Source organism: Neofelis nebulosa, chromosome 7 (genome assembly GCF_028018385.1).
Source record: "Neofelis nebulosa isolate mNeoNeb1 chromosome 7, mNeoNeb1.pri, whole genome shotgun sequence".
In the NCBI taxonomy this organism is placed as follows: Eukaryota; Metazoa; Chordata; class Mammalia; order Carnivora; family Felidae; genus Neofelis; species Neofelis nebulosa.
The window spans coordinates 66,827,848-66,845,667 of record NC_080788.1 but is presented as its reverse complement, the minus strand read 5'-3'; the positions used below and the strand labels follow the sequence as shown (position 1 = coordinate 66,845,667).

General features: G+C 39.0%; 1 protein-coding gene across 7 annotated transcripts in view; it reads left to right on the top strand.

The window, feature by feature from the left end:
- Positions 1-17,820, top strand: part of CDIN1 (CDAN1 interacting nuclease 1) — a 275,902-nt gene that overhangs the window by 79,779 nt on the left and 178,303 nt on the right. For all 7 annotated transcript variants that reach the window (XM_058738268.1, XM_058738269.1, XM_058738265.1 and 4 more), the window contains 2 exons: positions 13,692-13,771; positions 14,128-14,177. In XM_058738268.1, the coding sequence (XP_058594251.1) occupies positions 13,692-13,771; positions 14,128-14,177 (130 nt within the window). The remainder of the gene's footprint in view (positions 1-13,691; positions 13,772-14,127; positions 14,178-17,820) is intronic.

Genomic DNA, 17,820 nt, shown 5'->3' with positions numbered 1-17,820 from the left:
TTTAAGAAATCTGAAGTTTAGTTTGTACTGTTCTCATTAGGTTAGGGGCCTGTCAGAAAAGTACACACGTTCATGCCCTGCGTACTCTCTCCCTTTCCATGAATCCTTCCAATCCTGGGCAACACTTTTAATGACTTAGAATTAACTGCCTTCTAATTATGCACCGAGGCAGACACCATGATGGGGTATGGGTCTTTGCCAGCAAATGGAAACACAAGAGATATAAATGAGCAGGCTACCAGAGGGAATTGTGAGAGAGGCTTCTCAAAGTCAGCTAGCAAAGCAGAGACTTACTGCTGCCTCACTGAATAAGGTAAACTCGGTCATACCAGCAGCCACTGTGGTGTCACCTATAGAAGCATCCATTTTCTTTCTTTTTATATATAAGATATTTGTGATCTTGCCAGGTTTTTGGCTACCCCAGGAAATTTTGGCAGGTCTTTGCTGCTATCAGCTTTCTCCCCTGACCTGAGCTAGCCTTCTTTTCACCTGTGACTCAACTGTCAGTGTTATTTGATGTGCTGAGCTCCCATAAGCTAGGACCAGAGAGCTCAGCTTCTTTTTGTGGACGTATATTTGTTCTATCTGGAACACTAAGTGTGTTGAAATTGTTTTTTAAATTTTTTTCCATGTTTATTTATTTTTGAGAGACAGAGTGCATGAGCGGGGGAGGGACAGAGAGAGAGGGAGACACAGAATCCGAAGCAGGATCCAGGCTCTGAGCTGTCAGCACAGAGCCCGATGCGGGGCTCGAACTCAGGAACTGTGAGATCATGACCTGTGCTGAAGTCAGACGCTTAACTGACTGAGCCACCCAGGTGCCCCTAAGTGTATTGAAATTGTAATGGCTAATATTTGAATTGGAGGGAGGTCTAGGAGGGAGGAGGAATACCATTGGAAAACTTGAGTTATTTGTGGAATTAGGATGCATTAATCTAGAACATTTCCGGTTACTTTTGAAAACCATGAGGGAATAGTGCCGAAGAAGAACAGACTGGTAATTATGATCCCAACTGACTATGTTTATTTATATCACGGCTCCACCACTGACTGGGAGTGGGACTTTGGGAAATTATTTAAATTCCTCGTGTCTTAATTTCTTCATTTCTAAGATGTGGATAGCCACCTTGGAGATATATTCTGAGCATTCAATGGATTAATTCTTGTGCAGAGCTTAAAATGATTCCTAGCATACAGTATACACTCAGTAAATGTTGGCTATTGTTCATTTTTAGAAATGAAAACTTGCTGTAGGGTAGACTGAGTAACCCCCACCTTCCTGAATACTCGGCTGACTTTGTACAAATATTAAACTAGTATTTCTGAAATTTTAGAAATTTGGGTACATTTACAGTTTTTCCATATCTGCATTGTACCACATGTACTATAATAAATATACTATATTTATTTGAAAAATTTTAAGTGTCATTTAATTCTATTTTAGAGAGGAAATTTATAATTCTACCTTAAATGATAAACTAGAATTTCTTGCCATACACAGAAAGTACTTATAAAAATAATCCATAACTGCTAAAGAAAAAAAATGTTTTGTGTGCTCAGAAAGTCATTTCACACGCCTATGCCAGCGTTAAGCACTCTTCTCTTTGAGAGACGTGGCATTAGATGTTGTCAGCATTTAAGGACCCATTGTGTCCTACGTGTTTTTAGTCTAAACTTTCTGAAAGATGTGTGTGTGTGTGTGTGTGTGTGTGTATATGTATTTATTTTATTTTTTTTTTTTTAATTTTTTTAACGTTTATTCATATTTGAGAGACAGAGAGTGACAGAGCATGGCGGGGAAGGGGCAGAGAGGGGGAGACACAGAATCTGAAACAGGCTCCAGGCTCTGAGCTGTCAGCACAGAGCCCGACGCGGGGCTCGAACTCACAGACTGTGAGATCATGACCTGAGCTGAAGTCGGATGCTCAACCGACTGAGCCACCCAGGCGCCCCTGTATTTATTTTTTTTTAAGACCTACTCATCCATAATGAGAAAAGTTCAAATTAAGCCAAATCCATTGGACTAAAAATTACTGTAACAGTAGGGAATATAGGCAGGACTTGAATTTTGAGTAGTTCATTAGTAACTCATTCAGCAGTTTGTGGAGTAACTCGTATAGAACAACTTTGAGATGATAACAGAAATATTTCTGCTGGTAAGCAGCTTGCTGAGCAACCTCACATAAACTGTTCCTTAGTCCTCCACATGAGCCACATGTTCTCAAATGGAGTGATATCACTTTAACAGATATGCCATATAGTTGTGGCATTAAAATTTCAAGGGGGAAAATTAAGGAAAAAATGTCTAAAAAATCTCCTTCGGTGGGCTATAATGAAAGAAAAGGTTAAGCAGGATTTATGTAGACCAGACCAACATAGGACCACTGAAAGCCAAGCTTGAAATCTGAAACCTTCTACCTTCAGAACCAGTAATAAACTTGTAAAAATTATCTCTTATCTTCTTGGGGTGACCAGAGGTTGAACTTAATCCTCCATGAAAAAGCCCTCAGATACTTACAGATAACCTTAAGAAAATGCAACATCTTTTTTTCTATATCGTGCTGAACATCCTTTTTCCTTAAGATTTTTAAAATTTTTAATGTTTTATTTATTTTTGAGAGAGAGCATGAGCAGGGAAGGGACAGAGAGAGACAGCGAGACAGAGGATCCTAAGTGGGCTCTACACTGACGGCATCGAACCCGATCTGGGGCTTGAACTCATGAACCGTGAAATTATGACCTGAGCCGTAGTCCGACGCTCAACCTACTGAGCCACCCAGGTGTCCCAGATTTTTTTTTTTTTTTTTTTTTTTAAGCATGTCGTGGTTTCATGTCTTGGCATCTTGATCAATCTTCTGTCAACAGATGACAAAGTAATGTGTAATCAAATGCCAAATGATTGGGAAACGGTATGAATTCCCTCCCCTATATGAGGTAGGGGAGAGCAAGTAGATTGGAAACAAGGGGGAATTTTGCTGGAAGAGGTGAGAATTGAACTGGCTGAGGGAAAGATAAGGAAGAACATTCCAGATTTGGAGAGTAGAATTGGAGGTGGCTGAGTAGGAGGGGTGGAATTAAGTATACTCCTGGCATTAATCAGATGCTTAATAAATACTTGTTGAGTGTATGTTTATGGCATAAGAATTGATGGTGTGTAGTGGCCTGAAACAAGAATCTGATCAGTGTGTAGACTCCTGTTTTAGAGACATCTTCCTCTTGGCCTTTACATAATAACTTCTTTGAAACATTTTGTTTTTTATGTTATTTTTTAATGTTCATTTATTTTTTGAGAGAGAGAGAGCATGCACACGAGCAAGGGAGGGGCAGAGAGAGAGAGAGAGAGAGAGAGAGAGAGAGAGAGAGAGAAAGAGAGAATTCCAAGCAGGCTTCATGCTGTCAGCGCAGAGCCCGAGGTGGGGCTCTGTCTCTCGAACTGTGAGGTCATGACCCAAGCCGAAATCAAGAGTTGGACTCTACTGACTGAGCCACCCAGGCGTCCCCATGATACCTTTTTCATTTGATGACTGTAGTTGAAGTTATTTCTTACATGATTATGTGCTAGTTAGCAAAATTTAATTTGCCCCTATAAGATTCCCTCATGTTAAAAGATAGTGCTTATGTAGATTGTCAGATGGGATTAGACTGCTTTAGAGATCACTTTTGTGCGGTGAGAGAGCTAGTGGGCTGCCTGGAATTGTCCAGGGGAAATAGTTCCAACTGCAAGAGTAAGGAAGCTCCCGCAGGTCACAGGCAATATTCAAAATGTCCAGAAAAGACATTGGCAGGCCAGCTCCCATGAACATGTAACCTGGGACCTTTAAACCTGGATGGCCAAAGGCCTTGAGCCAGCGTTTAAAGAGATTAGATTGTAGCTGGTAGTTTAGGCTTAGCCGTTGTGGAGCCCAGCCTCTGCAGGAGCCGCGTGAAAAGGCAAACTCTTGGTGCACTCTGGGAGCAGCTGCATTTCCCCGCAAACTGTTTAACTGCAATGATTGTATTTTCTTGTTGGAGGGAGAACTAGGTCCTCACAGCACTCTCTGTCTGCACGTCAGTTTCCTTCCACACGGCCCGTCTCGACTTTATCGCAGTAGCATCCATCTCTTACTTCATCCTTTTTCTCCTCCTGCTGGCTGCCAGCCAGTACACAGTCATCCCCATGCTGGCTCACCTGTTGTGCTTCAACCTATTTGTGACCTTAGATCAGAGGCCCCAACGAGATATGGTCTAGTCTTGGTTTTACCTCAGGTGTAACCTAGTCAAAAGGCACTCTTGGCAGCTGGCAGGATTTCCGGGGACCTTCAGAGCATAGGGGATGTAGCTGCTTATTTGCCCCAGTTCCTTCCAGCAGTGGCTCACCGCTTATTTGAGCTTACGCCAAGGAAAGGAAGAGTTATAAAGATGGGTGTGATGTCAGTGACTTGGGGGAAAGTCTCTACGTGCTTGATTGCCGGTGCTTGAAGTAAGGGGAAAAAACCTCCTTGTGTGGTGATAGACAAGATTTAAAATACAGCCGCTGTCTCCCACCCCCCCTCCATGGAGTGAGAGCATGGTGAGCTAATACACACAAATGTGTGAAGGACTTCTCCCAGGTTCTTTCGCAAGGACAGATGGGATTCCGCATTGTACCCTGACTGCCACAGAGGGGCGTGGCAGGGGTGGCGTGTAAGAAGGGACAATCTGGCATTGTCCAATTTTGCCTGTTGGACAGAGTCACTTCTGGCTATCTCTCCAAGGCTGCGGCAATCATATACTTGGTAAGAACAGCCCCCCGACTCTATACATATCTCATGAAGTCTTTCTTCTTTTACCTTCTTGACAATAGAAGGTAACGAGTGACGTATGTATTGATAATGCAGTGTTGAGAGGCAGAATGCATGCCGCGCCATGATCTAACTCAGCCAAAGCAATAGGATGACAGCTTCAGCTGCCCAAGTCTGAAGGAGCATGTTAAATGTGCTTCGTGTGTTATTTTATTTCATCTTTACAACAGCCCAGCAAAGTAAACACCGGTGTTATACTCTTTTACAGACGAGGGAACTGAGGGTCACCGACATTAATTAACTTGCTGAGATGATGGAGCTAGTGGGTGGAAGAACCAGGCCAGTCTGCCTGATTGTAGGCTCAGCTAGTAACCCCTGTTCCATGCTGCCTCTCCATTTGAAAGTGTCAGGCTGCATAGTTTTCCAAGTTCATCTTGCTTTTAGAAGGCACGTTTTTTTCCTTTTTTGAGGAAGATGTAAAGAAACATGGTCTTGTGTGACATCTGAGGCTAGGTCACAAGGAACTGTAAGCTGCTGCCTGCTTCCCTGGGGTGCTTGCTCTTGGAACCCTTGTCAAGAGGAAGTTCAGGCAGACCTTAGAGAGGCCCACATGGAGAGGAATCAAGGCGCCTCACTCGTAGTTCCAGTTGAGGTGAAAGCGAGCATAGATTTGCCAGACGTGTGAGTCGTGATCCAAGGGAACCCTCTAGCACCCAGATAATCCACTCCAAGCCATGTCACGCTAAGAGAAGCTATCTCCATTAAGCCAGCTTAAACTGCCAAATCATGAGCATGTTAAGAGCTTATTGTTTAAAGCCTCCCCCTCCAAAAACATGGGTTTATACTTGACAGTTTGATGGAACCGATTCTCAAACTGCAGAAACGAGTTGTGAAGCTTGACGATTATCATGGTACTTTGGCCTGTGACGTGGCAGCAGCCTTTGGAGGAGTCAGGGTAACAATTCATTTTCTAGCCACCAGTGACCCTCCTGCTGTTCCCTGGCCCAGCCAGACCCTCCACAGCAGAGCGGACTTTGGAGGTGACACAGGTGGATCCACTTTACAACCTACCCACTTATTGGCCACCTGCCCTTCTCTCTGTTGTTTGTGGCTCCAATTTGTCAAGAGGATCTTCTCTTTGTATATTTAAATAACTTTTAACTCCACAGAAATTAACAAGGAAACAGGCTTTCCCTGGAATTTACTAAGAAATTTCTAAAAATTTCAGCAACATAGCAGAAGGAGCTTTTTGTTGATGGGCCATATTTCCATGACAAAGACATAAGAAATGATTGGAGAAAGAAACAAACAAAAATCTTTTAAAATACAAAACTAAGTTCAAACAAAAGGAATTCAATCTCTAGTGGTAAGGAATGGAGAGAGAATGTATATTCAGATTGGTAAACTGGGGCTCTCACTTTGTAGGGCCACTTTGTAGAGTTGTTAGCTTTAGAAAAGGACAGGAGGAGTTGGGGCTGAGATTTTAATTCCCCAGAGGGAAAGATGCACAACGATGAGCTGGAAGTGAACCTCCACAGACAGCCCAAACCATGGGGAAAGGACTGGGGAAATACCACTTGCCTGGAGAAAATGATGAGGAAGCTTGCCTCCTATATATGGTCTTGAGTTGTGGGGCATTTGTAGAGAGAAACTAGAAATAGGTCAGCACCATTTGTGGGTTTGGGTTTAAACCTGGGCTCTTGTTTATAGTACAGGAAGCCCAAGTTCAGAAATCAGTAATAAAACTGGTCTCTGCAAAAGTAAACATGAAACTACACTGTCATGGTTATTTCCACAGTGCAGGTCAAACAATTCTTGCTGAAATTAAGTTCATACTAACAATTTACAAACCAAGTGAGGAGAACACTACTAATGTTATGTTATGTTATGTTATGTTATGTTATGTTATGTTATGTTATGTTATGTTATGTTATGTTATATGTTATATGTTATGTTATGTAACGTTACGTTACATAGAAGATAGGTCGGTAGGGAGGCAGATAGAGAAATTGCATACCATGAACTGGAGGTAAGAAAATCTATAAGATGACATTTTAAAACCAAAAAAACTATATAAGCTGGCCAAATAAATAAAAAACTAACTAGATAATGGAAAGAATAGAAATTAGTGTGAAAAAAGAGCAGATAGATTTGGAAAAAAACAACAATAAAATTTGGAAATGATATCATTGTGAAGTGAAAACCTCATGAGATGAATGAAGTGTTAGATTAGAAAAAAGATTAGAAGAAAATTAGAAGAATTAGAATAAAAGTTAGTGAATTTTAGGATGGCTCTAAGGAAAGCACTTTTAGTATATAACAAAAGAGATGAATAGAAAGGAAGTAACACTTTATAGGAGTAGGAAACATAGGAGACAGTAATAAGGCCTTCTGATAGATGTCTAATATAAGAGTTCCAGAAGGAGAGAATAGAAGCCCAGGTTATAATGGCTCAAAATTTTCAAACTGGTTAAGGGCATATATGCGTAAGTTCATCAAACAGCTAATTCCAAGCAAACTTAAATTAAAAGAGCCATGTCCAGGCACACAGTGATGAAACTGTTGAATATCAAAGAAAAATTTTAAAGGAGCCAGAGATAAAAGACAAATTAATTCTATGGGGATTATCATTAAACTGACAGGAGAGTTCTTATCAATAACAAATGTCAAGAGACAGTGAACTCGTATCTTCAAAGGGTTGAAATAAAATGACTCTTAGTTTATAATTCTATACCCAGCTATATTATCATTCAAAAGTGAGAAATAAGTTATTTTCAGGCAAAACAAGACTAAGAGATTTTACTATTCATTGGTCCCATCTGAAAGAATGAATACATAGGTGCTTTACTAGCAAAGATATTGAATACAAAAGCAGAGAGCTGAATTCAAAAAGCAATACTGAAAGAGGAAATGGGCAAATGTTCATAAATCTAAGTAAGTGTCAAACATGTAAAAAAATAGAGACCATTGGAGTACTCAAGAACAGAACCAGTTATGTGTGGTATATGTATATATGTATATGGAGAGAGAGAGATTTATTATAAAGAATAGGCTGATGTGATAATAGAGGCTGAAAAGTCCCAAGTGCTACAGTAGGTAAGCTGGAGACCCAGTAGAGCCAATGGTTTAGTTCCAGTCCAAAGGCCTACAAGTTTGAGATCCAGGAGCAGCCAGTATTTTAGTTTGAGTCCAGAGGAAAATACTGATGTCCCGGATTGAAGGCAATCAGTCAGAAAAAACTTATCTTCTATATTCTGGTCAGGCCTTCAACTGATTGGATGAAACCCATCCACCTTGGTGAGGGCAATGTGCTTTACTCCAATTCAAATGTGAATTGTGAATCTCATCCAGAAACGCTATCACAGACACATCCAGAATAACGTTTTGTCAAACATCTAGGCACCCTGTCTGTGGCCTAGTCAAGTTGGCATAAAATTAGCCCTCACAAAAACTAAGGACTTAATGTTTACCAACAAGGTGGTTAGATAAAAACAATAGACACAATAACATGCAGGCTTATGGGGAAGCAGGGCTTCCTGATTGGAGTGAGTGCATTCTAAATTCCTTATGTAGCTGACCATTGAGCAACATGAGTTTGAACAGCATGGGTCCATTTATATGCTGATTTTTTAAAATAAATACAGTGTAGTACTGTAAATATGCTTTCACTTCCTTATGATCTTCTTATTAACATTTTCTTTTCTGTAGCTTTATTGTAAGAATATAGTATGTAATACATATAACATATAAAATGTGCTAATCGACTGTGTTATCAGTTAAGCTTCCTATCAACAGTAGGCTATCAGTAGTTAAGTTTTGGGCAGTCAGAAGTTATATGTGGGACTGCTAACCACACAGGGGGTTGGTGCCCCTAATCCCCATATGATTAAGGGTCAACTGTACTCAGAATTACAAAAGAGTTATGATTAGATTAGATATGGGTCTGTTTAAAATTAATGAAAAAATGAGAAGAATACAGAAGATTTAAATAATACAATGAAAAATCTTGGCCTACTAGACATAACTGAACCCTGTATCTGAAAATTAGGAACTTTATTATTTTTTAAGATCTGTAAAATATTTATAAAAATTGATTGCAAATGAAAACACCAAAGGAAGTCAAAGAGATACCCCCAAATGAATATAAGCATCACATACTTTGACCAGTATGGTCAAATTAGAAATTTGGAATAAATTTTTAAATAATTTATAGATCAAAGATAAAATCATAATGGAAGCTATAAAATATTTATAAATAAATAAGAAGAACACTTGGAGCATGTAGCTAAAGCAGAATCTAGAGGGAAAATTATAGCCTTAAAAAGTATATGTTAAAAGATTAAAATTTTATATGACAAAGATAGTAAGTCTGTAAAAGAATAATACAATGAACTCAAAGTGGAAAGCCAGAAATAATGAGGACAAAAGGATGAATTAAATGAAATTGGAAGGAATGAAGCAGTAGAGAGAATCAATGAAACCAAAATTTAGTTTCTTAAAAATACTAGAAAAATGAACTGACCTCTAGCAAGACTGATAAATAAAAAAGTTTACACAAATTAATATTAGACTATCTAAGGTAAATTTAATTGAAGATCCAGACATTAAGTCAGAGTGGTGGGTGCACGGATGTTTGTTTTTTTTGTCTCTTGAAATATTTCACAGAAAGCAGGAGTGCCTGGGTGGCCCAGTCAGTTAAGCCTCTGACCCTTGGTTTCAGTTTGGGTCATAATCTCCCAGTTCTGTGGGTTCGAGTCCTGCATTGGGTTCTGCACTGGCAGCAAAGAGCCTGCTTGGGATTATCTCTCTCCCTCTCTTCTCTGCCCCTCCACTACACGTGCTGTCTCAGTCTCTCTCAGGTTAAACAAACTTAAAAAAAAAAAAAAAAAGAAATATTACACAGAAAGCAGATCATAATCTTCAGCATTATGCCTTAGTCCAGACATTGCCTATTGCCTGTCTTCTGTAACATGCTTTAACAGGTACCAGTTCTCTCCTACCCTTGTGCATGTAGCCCCAAGTGACTCATGTATTCCTGCCTTATACGTGGTTGGTAGAAAGTTGAAATTCTAGCAATCGATTGAAGCAGTGACAGGGGTGAACTGTAAAATCAACAGATGAATGCATCTAGGAAAGGTTATGGAAGACCTAAGCCTCCTGTCTACATATGGTCAAAAAGGATGGATACAACGTGGGCTTAGGTAGTAGCTGGCCCAGGGACAGCTTGTATGAAAGGCCCTGGCTTCCTTGAGCCCTTCTTATTCTTAGCCATCCCAGGATTGTCCAACTGCCTTTCCTTACCTGTTTGATACTGCTCATCCCTCTGGCGGTTCTTAGCTTCAGTGTATGTGTGTAAAAGTAAGTTTGCACTCTCTGGCTTGGATCTGAGACACAGGTAGACTTTTATGAAGCTTAAGTGCTAAAATCTGCAAATGGGGGCCAAGCATATCCTGGGTCTGTGGCCAAGGCCTTGACTCCCTATTTATTATCACTTTCTGTCTTGCTCTAAAAAATAGGGAAAGGAAAAGACATTTTACTGAGTTTAAAATGAATGTGGATTCAATACATAGTTTTTAGTATTCAATTTAAAATGATTGACTTGTTCTCGCAAGCTTTCTCTGATTTGAATAGTGTTCTATTCAATATATTCAGGCTATTTAAAAAAAAAAAAACTTGGGGCGCCTGGGTGGCTTAGTTGGTTAAGTTCCCGACTTCGGCTCAGGTCACGATCTCGCGGTCCGTGAGTTCGAGCCCTGTGTCGGGCTCTGTGCTGATGGCTCAGAGCCTGGAGCCTGTTTCAGATTCTGTGTCTCCCTCTCTCTCTGACCCTGCCCCGTTCATGCTCTGTCTCTCTCTGTATCAAAAATAAATAAATGTTAAAAAAATTAAAATAAATAAAATTAAATTAAAAAAAACTTATTGGCTATGATTCTTAGTTCTGATAAGCACTATTCAAAAAATTTATATTGTGAAGAAAATTACGTCATTAGTTTCTTTTTTCTATAATATTTACTTTTCTTCTCTCACAAAATAAGTGACTTCATCTTCTTATATCCTAGAGTATTTTACCTCCTCTATTTAAGAAAAACATTTTTTAACATTTATTTATTTTTGAGAGAGAGACAGAGAGTGAGAGTGGGGGAGGGGCAGAGAGAGAGGGAGACACAGAATCCGAGGCAGCTGTCAGCTCTGAGCTGTCAGCACAGTGCCTGACATGGGGCTCAAACTCATGAACTGTGAGATCATGACCTGAGCTGAAGTCGGATGCACAACTGACTGAGCCACCCAGGCGCCCCTTCTCTCCTCTATTTAAAAAAGAGCCTTTGATCTATGGTTTGCCTTGAGTTATCATACAGTTTGATATGCGGTCAGTAATTTTCCAAAGGATAGAACTTTTGATCATGTTATCTGGCCATTTATAGATTGATAATCTTTTCCTTATATGGTGTAAGAACAGTAGAACATTTTAGTTATAACCAAGTACATGTGGGGAAGGTGCTGTTGTTTCTTGGAGACATAGTATGGCATCATGGGTACCTTAAAAGAATGTGTCTGTCATTACTGTCTGGTAACTGAGGGGCCAACCAGAGAGAGAACCCTCAGAGAAGGTCACCAAATGCATGAGCAACTGCTTTGGTCCCCTCCAGCTGGCCAGGCCTTAGAATTAAGTTGGGAAAATCGAGTGAAGTTAGCAGGTGCATTACTATCTATTTAACACTGTTTTTGCAATAATCTATTCTTTTACAGTGACAAGATTGGCTGTTTCATTTTCCCAGTATTTGTACCACATAGCCATGGTCATTTTTTACAGAGATAATAAAGTCTAACTTAAGCTTATGTGAAGCAAATGCCTAACTTTGATTTGGTTCTTTTTTTTTTTTAATTTTTTTTTTTAGCGTTTATTTATATTTGAGAGAGAGAGAGACAGAGTATGAGAAGGGGAGTTGCAGAGAGAGGGAGACACAGAGTCCAAAGCAGGCTCCAGGCTCTGAGCTATGAGCACAGAGCCCGACACGGGGCTCGAACCACGAACTGTGAGAACATGACCTGAGCCGAAGTCCAATGCTTAACCGACTGAGCCACCCAGGTGCCCCTGATTCGGTTCTTGCTATCACTTAAACTTGACAACATCAACAAGACAGCCATTGTTGCTTTTTTTCTCCAGAGACACGAGAAAGGTTGAAGGTGGTTCGCTTAGATAATATTGTCATTTTCTACAGAAGACCGTGAGCCTGAGAGGTTCCGTGTTCCACAACTTTGCCCAGGCTGAAGAGCTAGTTGTAGAGATAGGGCTGGCTAGTATTACTCTGGTGATGATGCTCTTTTTAGGATTCCAGATATGGCTTCTACACTTGCGGTTACAAACACATGTTTACAAATGGCTAAGTATGTAAACGTTGTTATAAGCGTGCAGAATAGGAAATAATTAAACAATAGGAAATAATTTTTAAAAAGTGTATTGCATGTTTTTCTTTGTGGACTCAGTGCTGTGCTTAAGTGAAAAAGATGTAATTTCCTTATTTCTTTACACAGTATTTACTAACATTTATCATATCTGTCAGTGTTCTTATGGTGTTGAACTTGATAAAGAACATAGTAATCTAAAAAAAAAAAAAAACTAAAATCATCTCCGTGTGATTGATGTTGATCTGTGGTCTGCGTTCATTCTATTAACTAGAGAATTGTCCAATATGCATTTTAGTTTGTGTTTGTGTGGATAGACCCTAAGCCGTTTTGCTGGATGTTTGGGAATCATCCCATTGGAGGACTTGGAAGGATTGATTCCTAGGCACCACTTGACTTAGTTTTTTTTTTTTATTTTTTTTTTTTATTTGTTTTTTTTTTAAATTTTTTTTTTTTCCAACGTTTTTTATTTATTTTTGGGACAGAGAGAGACAGAGCATGAACGGGGGAGGGGCAGAGAGAGGGAGACACAGAATCGGAAACAGGCTCCAGGCTCCGAGCCATCAGCCCAGAGCCTGACGCGGGGCTCGAACTCACGGACCGCGAGATCGTGACCTGGTTGAAGTCGGACGCTTAACCGACTGAGCCACCCAGGCGCCCCCACTTGACTTAGTTTTAATTTAAAGGCTTGCCTTCTTCCCTTGCAGAGGAAGAGGAGTTCTGGTTATCTTGGCTTCCACATGCCTACAGAAAACAGCAGGGCCAGAATCTCTTGCCTCCATTTGCTAAGGGTATGATCTGATAGAGCATTCTTCGTTAGATGCCTCCCCTAGCCTTTCTTCTGTAGTACTTCTGGGGTAAGGTCAATTTAATTTACACTTGGATATGAGGAGGCATATTCTGGGATAAAAATTCATATATATATATATATATATATGTATATATATATTTATTTATTTTTTTCCCTTCCTTAAGTTTCTTTCAGTTGTTAGTCAGTTTTACCTACTTTTCTCATCTGGGACCCGGACATAATATTTTGTGGCAATTGATGAGAATTATTTTAGAAAGGTTTAGAATTCAGAGATGCTTTCGTGGCTAAAAGTTGTTTTTATTGACATCATTGAAATCCGACCTGCCTTCACTAAGTTCTCCGTGTACATCTGCTTAGGTAGAAAATACTTAACCTGCAAAAGGTAAACATTTCTTCTCTGATTGTTCATGTTGTGTTTTTTCCCCAAGCGGGCTTTTCCAGAGCTAATTGATCTGCAAGGAGACATATGCTTTAGGTCTGTACTTGTTAATTTACCTTGGAAAAATTAGGTCATCTTCAAATCTGGCAGTGTGGCTTATAAACTTGGCAAAATGGTCTAATTAAAAGCTTCCCTTCGATTAAAAAAAAAAGGAAAAAATTATTAGTATCAGTAATGTTTTCATTTGCATAGTTTGTGTGTATATAGGTACATGTCAGTCCTCATGCTGCATTAGAAGTATGTTGACTGTTAACAGTTCATCTCTTTTCTCCTACAGCCTCCAAGTCTGTTATAAATAGTATGCTACGGGACCCTTCTCAGATTCCAGATGGAGTTCTAGCAAATCAGGTCTATCAGGTATTAATCACAGCTGTCTATTTTCAGTGGCAGTGCTATCTGCCTAGCGGAGTAAAGGATTTTAAACCTCATTTAATTACTGTCATCATAAACTATCACTGAGGTCAGGGTGCACCATAAATGGCAATGCAATATTTGCGAGAAGAGCATTTCACTTTTTAATAGCTTGCTTTTATAGTGAATAAAAAGCATGCGATTTTTGTTTTCTGTGATTAAATCTTAACAGCCTTTTGATAGCTGGGTTTTTTTTTTTTTACTTTATTTTTTTAAGGAAAATAATGACTGCTTTTAGGATACTAGTTAACGGCAACCCTTTTCATAGTCACCCCAGACCCCCTTCTGTGTTTTATCCACAGTGCATTGTGAACGACTGCTGTTATGGACCACTGGTAGACTGCATCAAACAGTATCCTTTCCCATAAAATTTTAGGTGCACAATTGACGAGCTCAGACTCAGTGGAGGAGATGTGTCTAGCTTTAACCTGACATAAAGTTCTGCTTCACAAAACACATTTCATACCCTTCTACTTTACATTCAATCAACTGGAGGGTCACTGCAGACCATCCTTTTCTACAGCTTAAGGAAAATCAGATGGGCCACGGGAGGCTGTCAGTTCAGCAGTTGTACATTCACACGTTATCTCAAACTGCTTCCTTTTCAGGGAGTTTAAAGGGACAGAATCATGAAGCACGTGGCCTACTGTCTGGGAATGTCTCTCACCAATCCAGTGAACACTGAAAAAAGAGAGAACGAAATTCCATACAAAATGAGCCAAATTCAGTTGAGTTCCCTAGAATAAATGTGGAGCCTGGAGTTAAAGGAGGAAGTGATTAAAATGCCACGGAGGCCATCGCTTTTGAAAGGGCAGTAGATTCTTGTTGCTTAAATGCTGATTACAGCCCAAGCTGCCATTTGGATCCCTAATAAACAGTTTGAGAGAAACCAAGCTAATTTTTCCCTCTGGACTGAATGTAAGGCTATAAACACAGGTGTCCAGTCACTCTTCATTAGAGACATGAGATTACTAAAGAGTTAATACTTTCTTCTTGAAACGGGATTTGAGCAAACATTCATTACTTCATGAAGTAGGACGTTATCCACCAATACCTTTAGCATTACTGTGGCAGTGCTGAGAATTTTGATACCCCTTGGTGGAAAAATGCTATTTAAAGAGTAAACAACTAGTAATTTTTTAAATGAAAATCCTATTCCACCTGAGTCCATGTGTCTCACATTTCTTAATACTGTAAAAGGCCTTCCTAGTGTAGGTTTTGTGAGTATGGGTAGCACTCTGACTATTTGAGACTCAGTGTGACTAATCAGGAAGCTTTGTGTTGAAAGTCCTGTGTGTGTGTGTGTGTGTGTGTGTGTGTGTGTGTGTGTTAATATCCCGTCTTGTTTCACAAAGTCTTAGACTCCGTAAAATTTTTGTAAAGAAACTCATTTTCTTTATAAAGTTACCCTTTGAAAAACAATCTTTGAACAGAGCCCTCTTGTAAGAATATTCACTACCTAAATGATAGTCCTTTATATATTTATTCTTCAAGTGTGTCCCCCCCACCACCAATGTAGTTTAATAAAATCACAGCCCTGTCATAAGCTTGCCTTTTTATTAGACCAAAGTGAAACTATACTTCTATTTTCAGTATAGAATTAATGATAGCATTAGAAATTGTAGGAGTGCCAACCTCATGTTGCTACAGTGATAAAGTTTAGCACATTTGTATAACAACTAACACCATCTCAGAGTATCTGGGGCGGAATTACATGTTAATTTTAAAGCACATAAAATAGTTAAAAATCAATTTAAAGTTAAGGTTTTAAAAGCATAATGTCTTTTGAAGGATTGCATATTGATTTTAAATATAACTATCTAATTATATATGCATGGACTAAGTATGAAGTCAACTGCTTTGTAAATGCCAGGAGGCTATTTTTCAGTAATAGTTGAGATGCTTACGGGAAACTAGATTGCTGTATTGCTGGCTAAGAAAATGGCTTGTGAGGTTATTTACAAGTTTTGCCCCATGGTCACTGCCATACATCAATAATAGGTATTATTATAGACAAAGTCTAAGTGTTTTCTGCTTATAGAGCATTATAAATTCTGTTCAGAGTATTTTCTTTACATTTTTGCCATCATTCACTTTTCCTTTTTTGGCTGTGTTATTGCCAATAGAATTTAATGTAGTACATGGTTTCAATTGATAAAGATAATGATGTATGTCTATAAATTGCATTCACTGACTAGATTATAATTTTGCAGTTCCATTATGCCTATTGCCAGTAAAATTACTGGTTTTATAAGCTTTGTTTTCTAGACTTTGTGTTTTTTATATGTTTATATCAAGAAAAGCATAATCAAGAAGCATGTCTTTGCAAAATTTCAAATCGGTGATTGCTTTCACCACACAAAATAAAACAAGCTGGGAAATTTATAGAGAACTGATTTTATTTTTGCACCGAGGTAGTAGCAGTTTCGTATAATGTAAATATGCTTGCATAGATGTTTCCTAGATGGATCCACAGGAATTACTTTATTTCACACTGAATAAAAATTAGTAGTTTTCCGTGTGAGCGAAAATGCTATTTGTATGTTGTTCTGATAATTTAGTAATGTTTACATTGCTTACTGTCGGTAAATTACATCATTTTGTGAGAAAGAAAGTACACATTTAGTAAATAGAATAGGTGCAAAATCTTTTTACTCCATTATGTAAATGTTACATGTAGACATTTGTGTAAGTAGAATAAAGCAAATTGGTCATTTACAAATAAGACATCACGAAAAGCACGGTAGCAAAGAGTACATACATTGTCATTGTGCTTTCTTTTTTTTCTTTTGGTGTCTTCTACATTTTTTCCTGCACAGCCATGTCCATCCACACCTTTCCTGCCACAGATGTATTCACGGACACAAAAGGTGTGAGAAACCAGCCAGTTCACCTTTCCAAAGTGTGACTCCAGGACCCAGCTATTACCCAAAGACTTAAACTGAGCACCAAGGAAAGAGGTTGATGCAGGAAGCTTAAAATGCTGTGGGTTTCATTTCTGTACCATCAGTAACCTCCGTTTCATGATTCAACATTTGAGATGTGAATAATTTACAACAATAAAAGTGAGAGCGCATTTATGTGGATTAGAAGTAAATAATTTAGTTCTAAAATGCGGGATGCCCCTACTAATGAGAAACCATTGAGAGATCTTCAGCAGATGTCTTCAGTGGACTCTGCAAATGTGTGAGAGTTTATGATTTTAAAATTTGTTCCTTTATTTTTTTTTTTTTCCAGTTAGAAATTAAATAAGCACAGCCACGTGCATAGTGGGGAGAGGGGACAACAGAAGGAAAAATGCAGTTATGCGTTGGGGCACATTTTGATGGTGGACATGAGTGGCCTCATCTCTTGAATTATGATTTAAATGGTATTAACCTGTATGTGTTGATAAAGGGCAGATGATTCTCTAGGAATTTTTTTTTTTTTAACAAATAATGCATAAATTTTATTTCATTTAAATTGGACTCTTGCAGTGCATGATGGGGTAAGCTGAGGAGCGGCGTGACCATATTGACTTACCCAATGGAGAATTAGATAATTACTGCCAAATGCACTTGATAGAGTCAAAGTACCAGAATAGGATTACACTCCTTTTCAGATTTTGTGCAAGCGCATCCTTTTGGAAAATATAGCAGAATTCCAACTTCCATTCCTTTTTTTAAAGATTGTACTTTTAAGTAATCTCCACACCCAACGTGGGGCTCGAACTCACAACCCTGACGTCAAGAGTCGCTTGTTCTAACAACCGAGCCAGCCAGGTACCCCTAAGTCCTATTCCTGATTTAATTATTTACCAGCCATGGGACCTTCAGCAAGTTCCTCAGCCTTCTTGAACTTTGCTTTCCATATTTATAAAAATGGGACTAAGAGTAGTACCTACTCATGTGGTGGTGGTGAAAGTTAAATTAGATGATACCCCAAGTGGAAACGCAAATTAAAACTACAGTGAGCTACCACCTCACACCTGCCAGAATGGCTGTATCAAAAAGACA